Source organism: Peromyscus eremicus, chromosome 23 (genome assembly GCF_949786415.1).
Source record: "Peromyscus eremicus chromosome 23, PerEre_H2_v1, whole genome shotgun sequence".
Classification (NCBI taxonomy): domain Eukaryota; kingdom Metazoa; phylum Chordata; class Mammalia; order Rodentia; family Cricetidae; genus Peromyscus; species Peromyscus eremicus.
Window position 1 is genome coordinate 18,862,255 of NC_081438.1, and position 15,179 is coordinate 18,877,433.

Sequence of the window (15,179 nt, forward strand, 5' to 3'; positions counted from 1 at the left end):
CAGTCTCAGAAGGCAGAGACAGGAGCTCCCCAGAGTAAGCTGGTTGGTGAGGTTTAGCCGTACTGGCCAGCTCTGGGATGAATTGAGAGAGTCTGTCTCAATGAATAAGGTGGACGAGTCATTGAAGACAGTCCCTGATACCAGCCTTGGGCTTCACATGCACACACATGTACTCCCAGGTGCATCAGCACAAAAGTGTGCCCACACACATGTAAACATACACAGATGTCCACACACCATAAATATAAACTACTATGGTCTGCCTGTGTGCTAAACCAATTATCGGCTGAGGAGAAGAGGGAGAAGACTGAGGGACTCAGATGTGAGGCTCAAGGATCTACGCTAAGCAGTGTTGTTCTGTTTATCTTTAGACCTTCTTAAGAACTGTGGGTGATGTGCTTCTGCTGCCCAGTTGGACCCACGTATCCGAGGTAAGAGGAAGGATGCTCTGACCTTCAGCGTGTGTGTGTACTGGGTTATGACTGTCTTCCTGCAGTGGCATCCCAGGGCCTTTCCCGGTCCTGATGTCTGAGATGCTGAAGTTCATTACCCTTGGGCATGAAATATACCCAGGGTACTGTGTCTTCTGGTCTGCTGGGGACCCTGGTATCCCCAGTCCCGTGCCACCATCTCTGGCTCTGGGAAAGGGACCAGCTCTTCCAGAAGGCTGACCTTTGCTTGTCATTTCGCACAATGCATTTTTTTCCCTTTAGTCTGCATTCTTGAATAGTCATAAGAGCCATATTTGGCATTTTAAGATCAGCGGATTGAGTGAGATGGGGAGCGCGAAAGTGTGCTTCATGATTAAAGTGAGAAAATGAAAGGCTTTTGTCCCTCTGCACTCAAAATTCAGGAAGCAGAACGGAGTGCTTTTCTTTGATTCCAAACCACCCTATTGATATTACTTCTTTAAAACATGAGAACAGTCGATGAATAGTTGTGGCGACGGCCGATGATAAAAATACCTAAGATAAGAATCACCCGGGGCCTTCAGGCAGAGCGTGACGGTGAGCAACCTCATCTGGCCCCACAGTCTGGTCCAGAGCCCACTCACGCGCATTCGCTCTACAGACATCTGGTGGGACCTGCTTTTCCTTAACTCTACCAAGAACGTTTGCCAAGGTGGGATTGGGGAGATGGCTCACAAGCATGCACACTGGAGTTCAGATCCCAAGCACCCACACAAATGCTGGGTGGGCTTGGCAGGCTCCCTTTAATTCCAACCTGGGAAGTCAGAGACAGGTGATCCCCAGAGCAAGATGGCTAGCCATATAGGTGAGCCCTAGGTTTGGTTGAGAGACCCCGCCTCAGTGAGTGAGGGGGAAGGGTGACTGAGACTGGTGCTCAACATGAACCTCAGGCCCCACATGCACATGTGGGCATAGAGACCCACACACATGCATACCACAAACACACACAAAATGGGGAAAGTGGGGAGAAAGACCATTTGCCAAGGTACTCTGAACACCGTGTTAGTCAGGTCAGTATAGGCCATGCTACAGTAACAACAGACCCCACCTCACAGTGACTTGGTATAGTGAGCATTCACCTCTCAAATATTCAGAGTCCGTGTTGGGACTCAGGAACTCAGCTCTGCCCAGCTTCTGTGCCACACATGGCTTCCAGGAGTTCAATGAGAGGGACAATGAAGGCCTCCCAGGTGCCCAGGAGGGCCCTGATCATATGAACATGCTGAAGTGCTCACTCTCCTGGATCCTCCTCATTTCAAACATTCAGAGATTTTGCAAGGTTGAGAGGCAGAGGCAACAGCCAATTCTCACCGTATTAATAAGATGGCATGAGGGCCTGTGCGTGCCATGGGCCATTTATCGAACGGCTTCACGTGAGATGAGATTGCATAACATTGGCAAATGGGAAGGGAGTCAAGAACATAAGAGTCCTGAGTTCAATTCCCAGCAACCACATGGTGGCTCACAACCATCTGTAATGAGATCTGGTGCCCTCTTCTGACCTGCAGGCATACATGCAGGCAGAACACTGTATACATAATAAAATAAATCTTAAAAAAAAAGAAAGAAAAAGAAACACAGTCTTTTTCAAGAAGCGTAGACTTCCAGGGATAGGTTTCTAAGGGACTTTGTGTACAAGCTGCAGTCTGAACCATGGAGAATAGCCAGTGAGGACAGCCAGAAGAGAGACAGCAGCCAGTGGAGGCCTCGGATCGACAGATTTTTCTTCATTGATTTAAATGAACTTTCTTTGAATGTAAAACATGCAAATCTGTGGCAAAATATGAATAATTACGAAACAATCCAGGCTTAGGCAAGCTTATGAGCGTTGAAGAGCAGGGCACGCATGAATCGCTGCTCCCCCCACAGAACCACGTGCCAAAGACACAGACGTTCTGATTGGAATCAGACCACGGGCTTAAGAGACAATGTCTAAAATTGGCCTGTGTATCTGGTTCCGCCTCAGTAAGTCCTGCTGGAGTGTATGTGAGAGGGTGCCAGGAGCTCAACAGCACAGATGCTGTCTAAGAAAGGATGGGAGAGGATGGGCGAGGTAGGGGGAGCAGAGCCGGGCAGAGTGGGGTAGGGGGCGGAGACAACTGTTCTTCTTTGCCATGGTGTCTGAGGTCCAAGACAGTCAGGCCAAGGTGGACGTGGACCCTGACATGGACACTGGTCCCAAATTGGCAGCAGAGGTCTGTGCAACTAGAAGGAACCCGTCTTCCTGTAGATAGAATCCAGTGGTGCCCTTTCTGCCTTAAAGATGCAGAGTAGGTGAAGAGGGGCCATTGCATGGGGAGTCAAGGAGGCCAGACGGAATTTGGGGACTGGTACCTCCAAAGAGGCTCCTGCTTCATTGCGAGGGGAAAAGAATTGCTGGTGTCCTCATGCCTCAGGGGACTCGGGACCATTAGTTATGAACAGAGGCATGGGCAGACCTGAGACTTGCCCAGGTCCTCGAAGAGGTCATAGCAGAGCTACAAACAGGAGTCTGAGCCCTTTGGCCACTCAGGAACTAAAGCTATGACGTTGGTTCAGCTTTGACTTGTGTCCATGCTCCGTGAACTCATCAGGTGCATGGTCAAAGTGGGGCAGTTGGGTGGTTCTCTCTCTCTTGTGGCCACCATGGGGAAGTGATGAAGCTCCGAGTTCATGCTGTGCTGACTTCATGCGGTGCTGAGTGTGGTGGTCCTCAGAGTTTCACATCTGTGTTGCTTCCAGGACAACGCCGTGACGCTGGGCCTGGTCGACACCATCGATACCGTCATGGGCCACATATCATCCAACCTGCAGCCCAGAGAACCCCATGTCACCCTCACAGGCTCTTCCTCCATGGCAGGTAGCCATTGTCAGATTAGGGGACAGTGGAGGTCGTGGGAGGGAACGTGCCAGGTGTGTGGACCACTGGCCTTCACGCTGTCTGAGGCTCACCCAGCAGCTGAGATCAACCACCATTTCTCTGAGGTCAAGTACCTTGTGCAAAACCCCATTTTTGAAGAAAAATGTGTTAGCATGAGGCTAGAAGCGCTGGGTCATGGTATGCACACAGGACTGTGTAAGCAGTAATGCAGTGTGGAGCTACAGGTGTCCCATGACAGTTGTCTGGGCTCAAACAAAATGGGGACTCCAACTCCCATGAGCCTCTGGGTCCTTAAGTATCCAATGAGATGCTCTCTGCCTTGGAGATGAGGAGTGGGTGAAGAAGGCTGTTGGAGGGGCAGGAGAGGAGCCCAGAATGTGAGTCTGGGTGAATGCTAGAATGGGACATCTCAGAGGAAGCAGCCTGGTTTCCCCAGGATATGTCAGGTCCCCCACAGACAGGCATAAATTCTTCACTTTGAGTTTCTGTCTGAGGACACTTCAGTGCAGGGGCAACACACAGCACCCCACCATAGCCCAGGGGCTCATCTGCCCCCAGAGGGAGCTTTTGGAGCTGCCTGTCTGCCAAGGCACTCCCTCCACACATGTGTTTTAATTTTTCCCTTCTCTGACAGGGTCTCCCAGAGCTGAGATAGCCACAGTCTCCCTCCCATGGGGTCTGGCATCATTGATAACATGAGGCTGAGCGCTTAAAGCTAGAGGGGTACAGAGGGGTGGGATCCCACCAGGTAGGAGTTCCTTTAGGATGTAGCCGGAGGACTTAGCTTCTGCAGAAATTCTCACCCTAACTCGTATGCCTGTGGACGCACACATGTGTGTGTGTGTGCATGTATGTGTTCCAGGTCGCCTTTTCTAGAGGCGATCCCTCTCCCCTAGGAGCTGGCTTGCTTTAAGAAATGAAGGAGAGTGACACACAGGGTTTCAGTCTGTTTCTTGTAGCCAGTGAGTCTGCTGACCCCACTTACTGTGTCCACTTCTCCTTCAGATTTCTCCGTGGCCAAGGTCCTCCCCCCAGCCCTGAGCGCCCCCCATTACAGATTCCCAGCCCACGGACACAGCTACATTGAGATTCCGAGAGAGGCCCTTCACAGCGAAGGTGAGCGGATTTGGTTGCTCAGGATCTCAGGTGGTACAGTCTGGGTGACTGTCCCTCCCTGATGGAGCTGCCCCACGGGAGAGTGGGGCTGGGTGCTCCCAGAGAGGGCTCCGATGCAAAGCATACCTTACCACCTCATCCCACAACACACTGTAGACTGAGCTGGGCCTTGGAGTGAGGAGGCTCCGCAAAACTACCTTCCTGTGAGTCTGACCCACCCACGGTGAACCAGGATGTTGTGTGTGTCCCCCAATCTGCTCAGCTCCTGGTTAGTTGAATGGGAATAGATGGGGCACCTCCCCTCCTTGTTCAAGGTGGCCACAGATGGGTATGTCTGTATAGGAGAGCCAGAAACTATCCCAGGACAGGCCCAAGTCAAGTCTCATTATGAGTGAGTAGCCAAGGGCATCTGATGGATGTGGCCCAGGCGATTCTGGCTGTATCTGGATGGCATCCTCTATGCAGATCCTTTCCTCTTGTGTCCACTCACAGTTGTGGATTGGTGTGGATCCTCACCCGACAGAGACCCAGCCCTGCCACACAGCCCCTCCCCCAGCAAGGATCCATCTCTTGGTCTGGAGGACAGGTGCCCATGACGTCTATCTTCTCCTGGCAAAGACTCAGTGTATCTTGCTATCAGGAGAGAGGCACCACTTAGCAGCCTTGCATAGGGTCTTATATCCTCCCAGGTCCCACTGCAGGACATATTATAAATAACCCAGGTTTCCAGAAGGGCCAGAGTCCACGTTCTCAACACTTTCTGTTAACCAACGCAGATTCTGTGGTTAGAGTCCCAGCTTCGCCACTGCTGGCTGTGTGACCTTGGGCAAGTCGCTGATTGTATCTGTGCCAGGACAATCATAATACCTGTTTCGTGATATTGTTTCAGACTTTACAAGGCCAAGTGTGTATAAATCACTGTGCCTGGTGTATAGTGAGTCCTGAGTTAACATTAGGGAGAGTTCAGGGAATCAGCCAATGACGGCTGAGTGATCTCACACTTCTGGAGTGAGAAAAGAGTTGAGTATGTGATTTTCACTGTACTAAGGGGTAGGGGATGCATTGCAGCCATCTGGGTGTCTACTAGTCTGTGGACCTGCATCTGAGTATCAGCATATCCTGCAGACTGAGACACACTCAGTGCCGGGCAACTGGTAGCCCATGAAGAGCCCCCTGCGCCCGAGGCTCTGTGGTGTCTTGGGGCCTCGGCACCTGTGTCTGGAGTGGACATAGGGGACAGGGCAGGAGGCCATTGTCCCGGCTGAGCACAGGGCTAGCCACGGTGTCCATGCTGCTGTAAATTTCATCATTCCTGGCTCTTCCAACCCCCGCCCCCCCCACGCCGAGTCACCCAGTCGCTGTCTTCAGTACCGCTGTGTGCATGGTTCTGCACACTTCCTGCTTGTGACTGGGTGTTGACGGGTGTCTGACCTCTGCTTTGTCCTCAGCCTGGACCACGATTGTCGGCCTCCTCTACCACTCCATGCACTATTACCTGAACAACATCCCTCCAGCCAGCACAAAGTAAGTATCGTAAGGTGATGTGTGGGATGTGTGTGTGTGTATGCACTTGTTTCTTGGGTGACCAACCACGATGACACCCTACACTGCCACACACATGCATGTTAGAAAACTTTTCCTACCAACACCTGCTGCCTTGCTGTCCAAGCCAGAATGGGCTTCTAGCCATTTGGAAAAGACTCAAGAATTCCTTCAGTGGGATCCAGCAGGCTCTGGGGCAGATTGGCTAGCTATGCTCAGAGGCACAGGCTAGAGACCTTAGCGCCCTCTGGGCTGACAGTGATCTGGGAGCCATGAATGAAGCTCTCTGAGCCTCAGTTTCCACATCTGTAGAATGGGAAGGCAGCAGACCTGCCTTTAGGATTGTCTCCCTTAGGAAGATTTCTTCCCTCCTTCTCTCTATTTCTCTCTCTTTCCATTCCTTCCTCCACAGTCGGTGTGAGGGGAGCAGGAAGCTCGGGCACATAATTAAACTCACCCCAGGATCATCCACATACCGAGCTCATCAGTCCCTAAGCCAAACTTCTGTGTACCAGATGTCTCATGGCACTGTCCCTGACTTTGGCCATGAACAGCATTTCAACCTCAGAACTCCAAGACTAAGGATTAGGAGATGTCAAGGAAGGGGTTGCTGTGGGTTGGAGTGAGGCAGGGAAATCTAGTCTGAAGGGTTTTAAGCAAATGGGGAACTTGTTGAATAATGTAAGATGAAAGTTCCTTGAGCATCTGGCTTCAGGAGCAGCGTGACCCAGCTGCCCTGGTGTTGCTACCAGATCCCATCTCTAGACTCTTTCCAGGGTGGGCTCCCTTCTCTGTCAGGCAGTCCCCTTACAGTTTTAAGCCAGGGAGACCCTGTCCTTTAGAGCTGACACCCAGCAGAGGGAAGCGGGACTCTCTCTCTCCTGGAAGATCCCTGGGGTGCGTGCGACCTCATCCCCGATCTGTCGTGTGGTTGAGCAATGTGTTGTGCTGCCCAACAGAGCTGGAGATGGCGGGGCTTGCTCTTGAGCCATGGACTCAGCTCTGAGTGTGTGGCTGAGTGGAGAAAGACTGGCCAACTGAATGAACTGGGGAAACTGAGGCACCTTCGTGGGGAAACGATTGGACAGGAGCAATGAGACAGTAGACCCCAGCACACAAGTACTGACCACATGTTTGTGTCATCAGGGAAGGTTGAGTTCAGACAGGGGTGAGTGAGTGCTTGAGGTTGTACAGCCAGGCATGCAAATGCATTGAGATTCCAAGCTGAGGGGTCAAAGGCCTGTTCTTCCCAAATTCCCTGATGTATTTTGAGGTCCTCACCTCCAGGCCACGTTGTCACACTTCTAAGAGGGTAGAACTGAGGGACAGAATTGCAATGTTTAGCAGCAAAGGCTGCTTCCAGATGCAGGCTCAAATATTGGCCTCAGAACTCTTGGCTTCAAGGTCACGGTCTATGGGCACATCCTCCCTCCATCCCTGTCTGTAACCCATTTCCTCTCATTTCCCAGGATTCCTGAGGCTGTGAACTGCAGAGATTGCCTGCTGTCTGTTGCCAGCCACCTGATCTCCCTGGAAGTGTCCCCACCGCCCACTCTGTCCCAGAACCTCTCGGGCTGTCCTCTGATCACCGTCCATCTTAGGCACAAATTGGTGAGTGGAAGGCATTCCCCTTCACTGGCCCTGGATATGGTTCACTGCCCGTGGCGTTGAGTTCATGGGCCTGGTGCCGGGTAAGGAGCACTTTTTCCTTCCCAGAGTCCATCTCCTTGCGATTTTATTCCTGAACCACACGGCTGAGCCTTGCCAACGACACATGGGCTGACGTTGAGTGAAGAGGCCTCTGGGGCCTGCTGTGGCTCTCCAAAGCAAGCACAGCTCTTACGGGTATGCGCCTCTGGCTTGTGGCAATATTTTGCTTGGAGGAGAGGGAAAGCTGTTCCAGTGTCACTTAGCAGGCACAACATTGTTAGCAAGATGGAGAGCTGAGCTCTGTAGTGTGCTGCTTCTGAGCTTGAGAGTGACATCTCCGTGTTTGGGTTTGGAGGGATGAGCTGTTTGTCCTGATACGTTCGTTCGTTCGTTCGTTCGTTCATTCGTTCGTTCGCGCTGAGGCTCTCTCTCATCTTGATGGAGCTCCGCCTGTAGGTGAGAACGGCAGAGATGGGAGTTGATGTACTGATGTTCCTGAGATGCTCATGTGGAGACGTGTGCACACATGGACGCGCGTCGTCTTCCTGTGCATCTCTCAAACGTCTGTGGCTGGCATTTAGCATCTTGCCTTAGTGAGGCCCCAGGTGAGGCTCCTGGAGAGGGAACTCATAGGTGACAGCAGATACCATGAGGCCAGGTGGAGACATGTTGGAAAACACAGCCAGGGATGCTCTCCGGAGGCAGGAGGGGTGGGGCAAGAGCCACTGAGGGCTGAGGGCAGACAAGCGAGCTCAGAACCAGGGCTTCGTGGTATCCATATGCCAAGGAGAGCACACCTGTTTGTGTGCATCTGTTTATGTGTACACACGGGCCCGCATGCACTCAGGCTGGCGCTGGAGCTAAGAAATCTAAAATGTGAAACATGAGTTTGTTCTTCCCTTGTGTCCTGGTATCATTTCCACTTTCCCTTCATGAAGAGAGACACTCCTGCTCTTCTCCCTCTTCTTTGTGTTAGAAGTGTCTCCAGGCTGGTCCCAGAAACCCCAACTTTTGTCAACTGCGTGGTCTGCTTGGCCCTGCCCCTAACCTGGTTTACAGGGCTCCCAGTATTCAACAGCCACCTCTGAGAATTTCAGGTGTGCTGTGTATAGCACAACAGCAGGGTCCATCCACCCAGCACTCTGGAAAGTCTGTCTCTTTCAAAGAGACTCCTCTCTGCTAATAGATCCCTCCATCCTGCCCCCTTCACTATGCCATGGAGGGGGGGTAGAAGGAGGGAGGGAGGAAAGAGAGAGAGAGACAGAAACAGAGAGAACACACGCACACACGCACACACGCACGCACACTCACACACATTCTCTCTCACACACACACAGGAGAGGGAGAGAAAGAGTCTCAGGTCGTCATCCTGGTGGGGTAACAGTGACAGACTGTAGCCCGCCTCCCTCCACTCCGTCTCTCTTGGGGTCATGTGTTTGTGTGTGTGTGTGACTCGCTTCTGAAGATGCAGATTTATGAGTGGTCAAGGACAGACTAACATAGAGTCTTAAAGACTGATTACCCTACTAAAGTCTTATGGGGCTCCGCAGCAGCAGGAAAAACTGGAGTTCACCACCCAAATGTGCACCCTGCCCAGCAGAACTGACTGGAGTGTGGGTGCAGGAAGCAGATGTAGGCTGCTGGCCCGCCCCCCCCCCCCCCCACTGGAATGCTCAGGGAGAGGCTGCAGGAGGGCTGGACGCCTGCCTGCCTGCATGCACGCATTCGCAACTGGTCTTGTTGGAAAGGAGATGATGGCTTATGGGGGGGGGGGGGGGTGGGAACCCAGAAGACCAAGACTTCTAAGGAGCTGGTGAAGAGCTACAGACCAACCTGAGTGGGGCGCTGTCTGTTCTCAAAACATGCAGGCTTCTCCCTGACAGGTAGAAGACTGGATTGTTTCAAGTGTTGACTCTACTTAAGAAGGGGAGTGGTGGGGTCAGGGGGACAGCTCAGCAGATAGGGGCATCTGCCACCAGACAACCTGAATTCCACGCCTGGGACTCACGTGGTGGAAGAACAGAACGGATTCCTGCAAACACACACACACACACACACACACACACACACACCCTGTCTGGAGGCTTGCGAGCCAGCCTGAGATGAGGGATGGCCTCCCATTGCAGTGGGATTACAGGTCCCACCCACCTTCACCTTCCCGGTGCTATTGGTAGGTGGCGGTCTTGTGGAAGACTTTCCTTTTTTTTTTTTTTTTTTTGTCTTCTGTGAAGTTCTGGGAAGGTGCCAATTTGCAAACAGAGGGAGGAAAAAAAAAAGGAAGGGTAGGCTAAGACACATTCCCGGCTTAATGGCCAGTTGCTGGAGTTATTTTTAACAAAGAGCTTGAATGAGGGGTTGTGCCTTAAAGAGAGGGGAATTTTTATCCTACCAGAAGAGAACAGTAATTAAAGACAGTCTTTACTGGGTGTCCTCAAGAGTTTGGGATTTTGGGGGGCTTTTGTTGTTGTTTGTGCGGGTTTTTTTGTTTTTTTCCTTTGGTTGAAGGTTCCCGCTATCCTTCTGAGGATGTTTAGGCAGGGCTGCTGCTACAGCTGCAGGGAGCAATTCCTGTGGAGTCCTCTCTAGAGCTGATGGGAATGAACAGAGGGAGCTTGGGGGTGGGGGCTTCAGCATGGTCTCCCCCAACTGCGTCCATGAAGCATGAAGCAGGGGTCACAGTACTGTCTTCCAACACTATAAAGCACACACAGGTCAAGGTTGGGGTTCCTGGCTGAGGGGTCCTCTCTTTTTTGTCATGGACTATGGTTGGTATCCCCCCCCCCCCCCCAGGATCTTGAGGGTATAGGTACCTGTCCAAGTTTGCTTTCTATTCCTGTGATAAACACCATGACCACAAGCAACTTGGGGAGGAAAAGCATTTATTTGGTATATGAGTCCTAACCTCTGCTTATCGTGAAGGGGCAGGGGCCGAAGCAGAGGCTATGCAGGGACATTGCTCCTTAGCTCACTGCTCAGGCTCATGTTCAGCTAACTCTCTTCTATTTCTCTGGACTACCTGCCAGGGGTGGCAGCACCCACAGTGCCTTGGCCCTCCTCCCCCATCAATCATTAATCAAGAAGATGTTCTACACACTTGCCTACAGGCCAATCTGATAGAGGCATTTTCTCAGTGGAGGTTCCCTCTTTCCAAATGACCCTGGTTGTGTCATTTGGTTGATAACAACAACAGCATCCACCAAACCCAAACTAAACCAAAAAACTAACCATCATAGCATACTACCAGACCTATCCTGGAGGCTCCTGAACAGGTACGTGGTGAGTTCTAGGGATAAGGGGTGCGTACAGCACACACACACACACACCCTCCCTAGCCCATATAATTTCAAACCTGCTGAAAACCTCTGGGACCTAAGGCTGCATCACTCTGAATGTGCTAGGTCCCGTCCACCACCCTGGATGCTCAGGCTGCGGAGGATAAATGAGCTGAGAAAGTTCTGAATCAGGCCAGTGTTTGGCACTGCTCCTCTGCAGACAGATGGCCTGTGCTGGCTTGGTGTATGGATTGGCCAGACTGCAGGGAGGGATATATGCTATGCTATATCTTAGGTCACCGCCACACCTTTCTTGGCTCCATCCCTGAGGCTGGCTGTTTTATTCCATGGTCCCCTCTAAGTGTGCCAGAAGCTTGGACTTCTCTTGGAGTGCTATTTTGGGTCCCAGGAGCCCTTCTCCATGCAAAGTAGTACTTATCTACCTGGCCTCCTAGGATACTAGGATTGATAGTATGCAGGAAGTAGATTCGAAAGGCTTGTGGATCATGTGACAGTTCTCCAGTCTAGTGCTCCCATGGAGCTGGAAGTTTCATCTGCATGGCACACTCAGGCATGGGATCCAGATGCTGGCTAATCTTTCAGTAGCAACTGACCTCTCTGCTGGAACAGCTGTGGCCTCTTGACTCAGCAAGATGCTTCCGGGATGTGGGGATTTGTGGGCACCGTCGATAAACTGTAGGGCATCCCACAACATCTGTAGCCTCTATTCACTCAATGCCTGGAGCAGAATCCCCAGCTGTGACAACCAGATACATCTCCAGACGTTTGCCAGGAGTGCCCTGGGAGATTCCCAGTTGAGAGTCCCATATGTCATCGCAGTAGGAACAGCTAGATTGTTGCCGTTGCTCTATAATATTCCATAGTGCGAGCATCCTATCCTTTATCTCCTGGGGTATGCGTGGGTTGTTTTCCACTTTAGATTATTAAGCACAGTCACTCTTCTGTTTCTTAAAGAATAACATTTAAAACCAATGGTTTACAGCTATTATTTTTGCTATGATCTGTTGTGAATGAGAAAAGGTCTTTTTTTTAAAAAAAAATTGCATTTATTTATGTATTTATTTATATATGTATAGAGGCCAGAGGACAACTTGTGGGAGTCAGTTTTCTCCTCCCATCATGTGAGTTTGAACTTAAGTCAACAGGTTTTGGGGCAAGCCCCTTGACCCACTAAGCCATCTTGTTGGCCCCGTGAGAAAAAAAAGTCTTGTAATATAAACAAAGCATTTTCCTCTCTTGCTGTGGTGCTCTGTCTGGGACTGGTAGCCCCTCTCTGCAGACTGTGCTGTGAGATCGTTCTTTAAAAAAGAAAATCCGTGCCGGGCGGTGGTGGCGCACGCCTTTAATCCCAGCACTCGGGAGGCAGAGCCAGGTGGATCTCTGTGAGTTTGAGGCCAGCCTGGTCTACAAAGTGAGTTCCAGGAAAGGCGCAAAGCTACACAGAGAAACCCTGTCTCAAAAAACCAAAAAAAAAAAAAAAAAAAAAAAGAAAATCCATCTACAATGAATGTTGAACTCTGAGGGGCTTCCTACAGGACTCTGTAGAGACCAGGGCACACACACAGACTTGGGTAAATGAGGCGAGGCTAGCCATGCCGTCTTTTCCAGTTCTTGGTTCGATCTGTCTGAATATCCAAGCCAATTGCCGTAAATTCTCTGGTCGTTTCCGTGGCTGCATCACAGTCCACACCCTGCCTCCCGCTGTTCTGTCTGGCTTTTCACAGTCTCAATCCTAATAGACAAGACTGTGATGAACTATGCCTACTCAGGTCTCTCTCTCTGATAACATCTTAGAAGTAGAATCGTTTGGTTAAATGGCCACAGATTTTTATCATCTCTAACTTGTTTGTGATGTTTAAGCCAAGTATGTGTTTACGTTCAGAGGGAGACAGTAGACCTGTGAGCTTGGGCTCAGAATGTGAGCTGTGGGGGTTAGGGTAATTGAGAGCAAACTCTTTCATTCCCCTCTGAGGAGCATGCGCCAGGGCAGGTAACCCCCTCCCAGGAAGCCACCTGTCGGTGTGCGTGCCACATGCCTCACAGAGTGGACATGCTCGTGAGGTCACCCAAGCCAAGTGGCAGAATGCAAACAGTGTCTGAATGCCCGTTCCACGCCCAGCCCCATCCCACTGTGTGCTGTGCAGGGAACATGGCTAGGACATTCCAGAACTGTCTGGCGTGTGCTCACTTCTGTGGGACATGAGCCTGGGAGTACAGTGGCTGGTCCGGGGGCAGGTGTGTGTGTGTGTGTGTGTGTGTGTGTGTGTGTGTGTGTGCGTGTGCGTGTGCGTGTGCGTGTGTGTGTGTGTGTGTGTGTGTGTGTGTGATTGGTGAACAGCACCAACGACGGATCACATTTCCCAAAGAGGGCACCATTCCGAACCCCCAGGAACGTATGGACCTGTCAATCATGTTTGGGATTGTCCATCTTCTCCAGGCTGGCCATCCAGGGGGCTTGTGTTGCCTCATTCTTTCTATTTGTTTTTCTCTGTGACATTGGTGACCTTTTTATGTGTTTACTGGGCATTCTCTCTCTCTCTCTCTCTCTCTCTCTCTCTCTCTCTCTATATATATATATATATATATATATATATATATATATATATATATATATATATATCCCATTTTCCCACCTAGTTGCTGCTTTTGTTTCCTGATCGATTTTCAGTTCTTGGCCCGTCTCCGACGTGAGGCATTTGCACCGCAAACTCCTTCTTCCGCTGCGCCTGGCCTTTTTGCTCTCAGGGTGTCTGTTGATGAGTGGCTGCTTTAAATTTTCATGCAAGCCCATTTATCAAGCTCCTGACTTGAGCTTCAGGCCCCTGGGTGTCCCTGGTCAAGGAATCTCATCTGACTGGAGGTCACAGAGAGACTCCGGTGCCGCCCGAAGCCCTCGCCGCGCTCGCTTCCATTAAGCTCTGCGGCCGTTGCCTAATTGTGTCAGTGTGTGATGAGGTAGGGCCGAGATTTATTTCCCCCACGTGCATGCCCGATTTACCAGGCTCCCCCTGTCGGCAAGATAAACCTCTGCCTCAGGCTGCTGCGCTGCCCTTCCCCATCCATCAAACTGGCTGTTTCTCTCTCTCTAACTTCAGTGGCTTTATGCTAAAGCCGTGCTAACCCTCCCGCTTCGCCTGGGCTGTGGATGGCGGCATCTACATCTTCACGACTGATGTTCACGGCAGAAGTGCCTTCAGAAGGATTCTAAGATCAGCGCTGTCACCACCGGGGCTCGTTAGCCCATTTCCCACTTAGCTCTAAACTCTGACGGGCACAACTTACATCTGCTTGTTTCTGTTTGAGTTCCTTTGATTGCTGGCAACGCCGAGCGCCCTTCCCTGAGTGACTTGGCCATCTGCATCTTTGTTTCTGATCATGCACTCTTGCCTTGATTTTTTTTTTTTTTTTGGAGGGGGGATATGCTGTTGGCTTCATTACTGACTTCAAAGATCCCTCCTCATCTTGCAGATAGCTCATTGCCTGCTGCAATCCGCCATAGCTGTGTTTTATTTTGACAATTTTTTTTTTTGCCTTGTGCAAGTTAAAGAGTTCTATGTTGTCAAGGGTGTCAACCGTTTTTCCTCTAGAAAGACGTCTCAGCTCCCCACAGCCGCTGTGACAAATCCACATAAAGCCAGTAGCTTGGAACAACATAGCTTTATTATCTGGGAGTCCTGGAGGGCTGATGTACAAAATCAGTTTCCTTGTGCTAGACTCCAGGTGTCAGAGGCTCAAAAGGGCAACTCCTTTCTTGCCTTCCCAGCTTCTGGAGACACCTTCAGCTCCACGCCTCTACACCACTTTACAGACCAGTCCTTGAACTGCCGTCTCTCCCTGTCTTCCCTCTCCAGCTATCTCCATCTCACAAGGGCTGCATCAGGACCATCTAAGTGATCCGGGGTGCTCTTCCATCTCAAGACCCTTGATGGAAAGGCATTGGCATAGAGCCTTTGCCATATGGAGACACACCCATACCACACCCACACTACACACACACACACACCACGCACACACACACCACACCCACAATACACACCCACCCACAAAACACACCCACACCCACAACACACACACACACAACCCACACATACAACCCCCCCACAGCACACACACACACATACACACACACACACCACACACATACCACACACACACACACAATGCACACACACACACACCACACACACAGTGCACACCACACACACACACACACACACACACACACACACACAGAGTGTGGACACCTTC

General features: G+C 51.1%; 1 protein-coding gene across 2 annotated transcripts in view; it reads left to right on the forward strand.

Annotated features, from left to right (window-relative positions):
* The window catches only part of Adgrd1 (adhesion G protein-coupled receptor D1), a 117,093-nt gene that overhangs the window by 41,113 nt on the left and 60,801 nt on the right, over positions 1-15,179 (forward strand). For both annotated transcript variants that reach the window (XM_059249082.1, XM_059249083.1), the window contains 5 exons: positions 372-431; positions 3,192-3,309; positions 4,336-4,446; positions 5,895-5,970; positions 7,458-7,599. In XM_059249082.1, the coding sequence (XP_059105065.1) occupies positions 372-431; positions 3,192-3,309; positions 4,336-4,446; positions 5,895-5,970; positions 7,458-7,599 (507 nt within the window). The remainder of the gene's footprint in view (positions 1-371; positions 432-3,191; positions 3,310-4,335; positions 4,447-5,894; positions 5,971-7,457; positions 7,600-15,179) is intronic.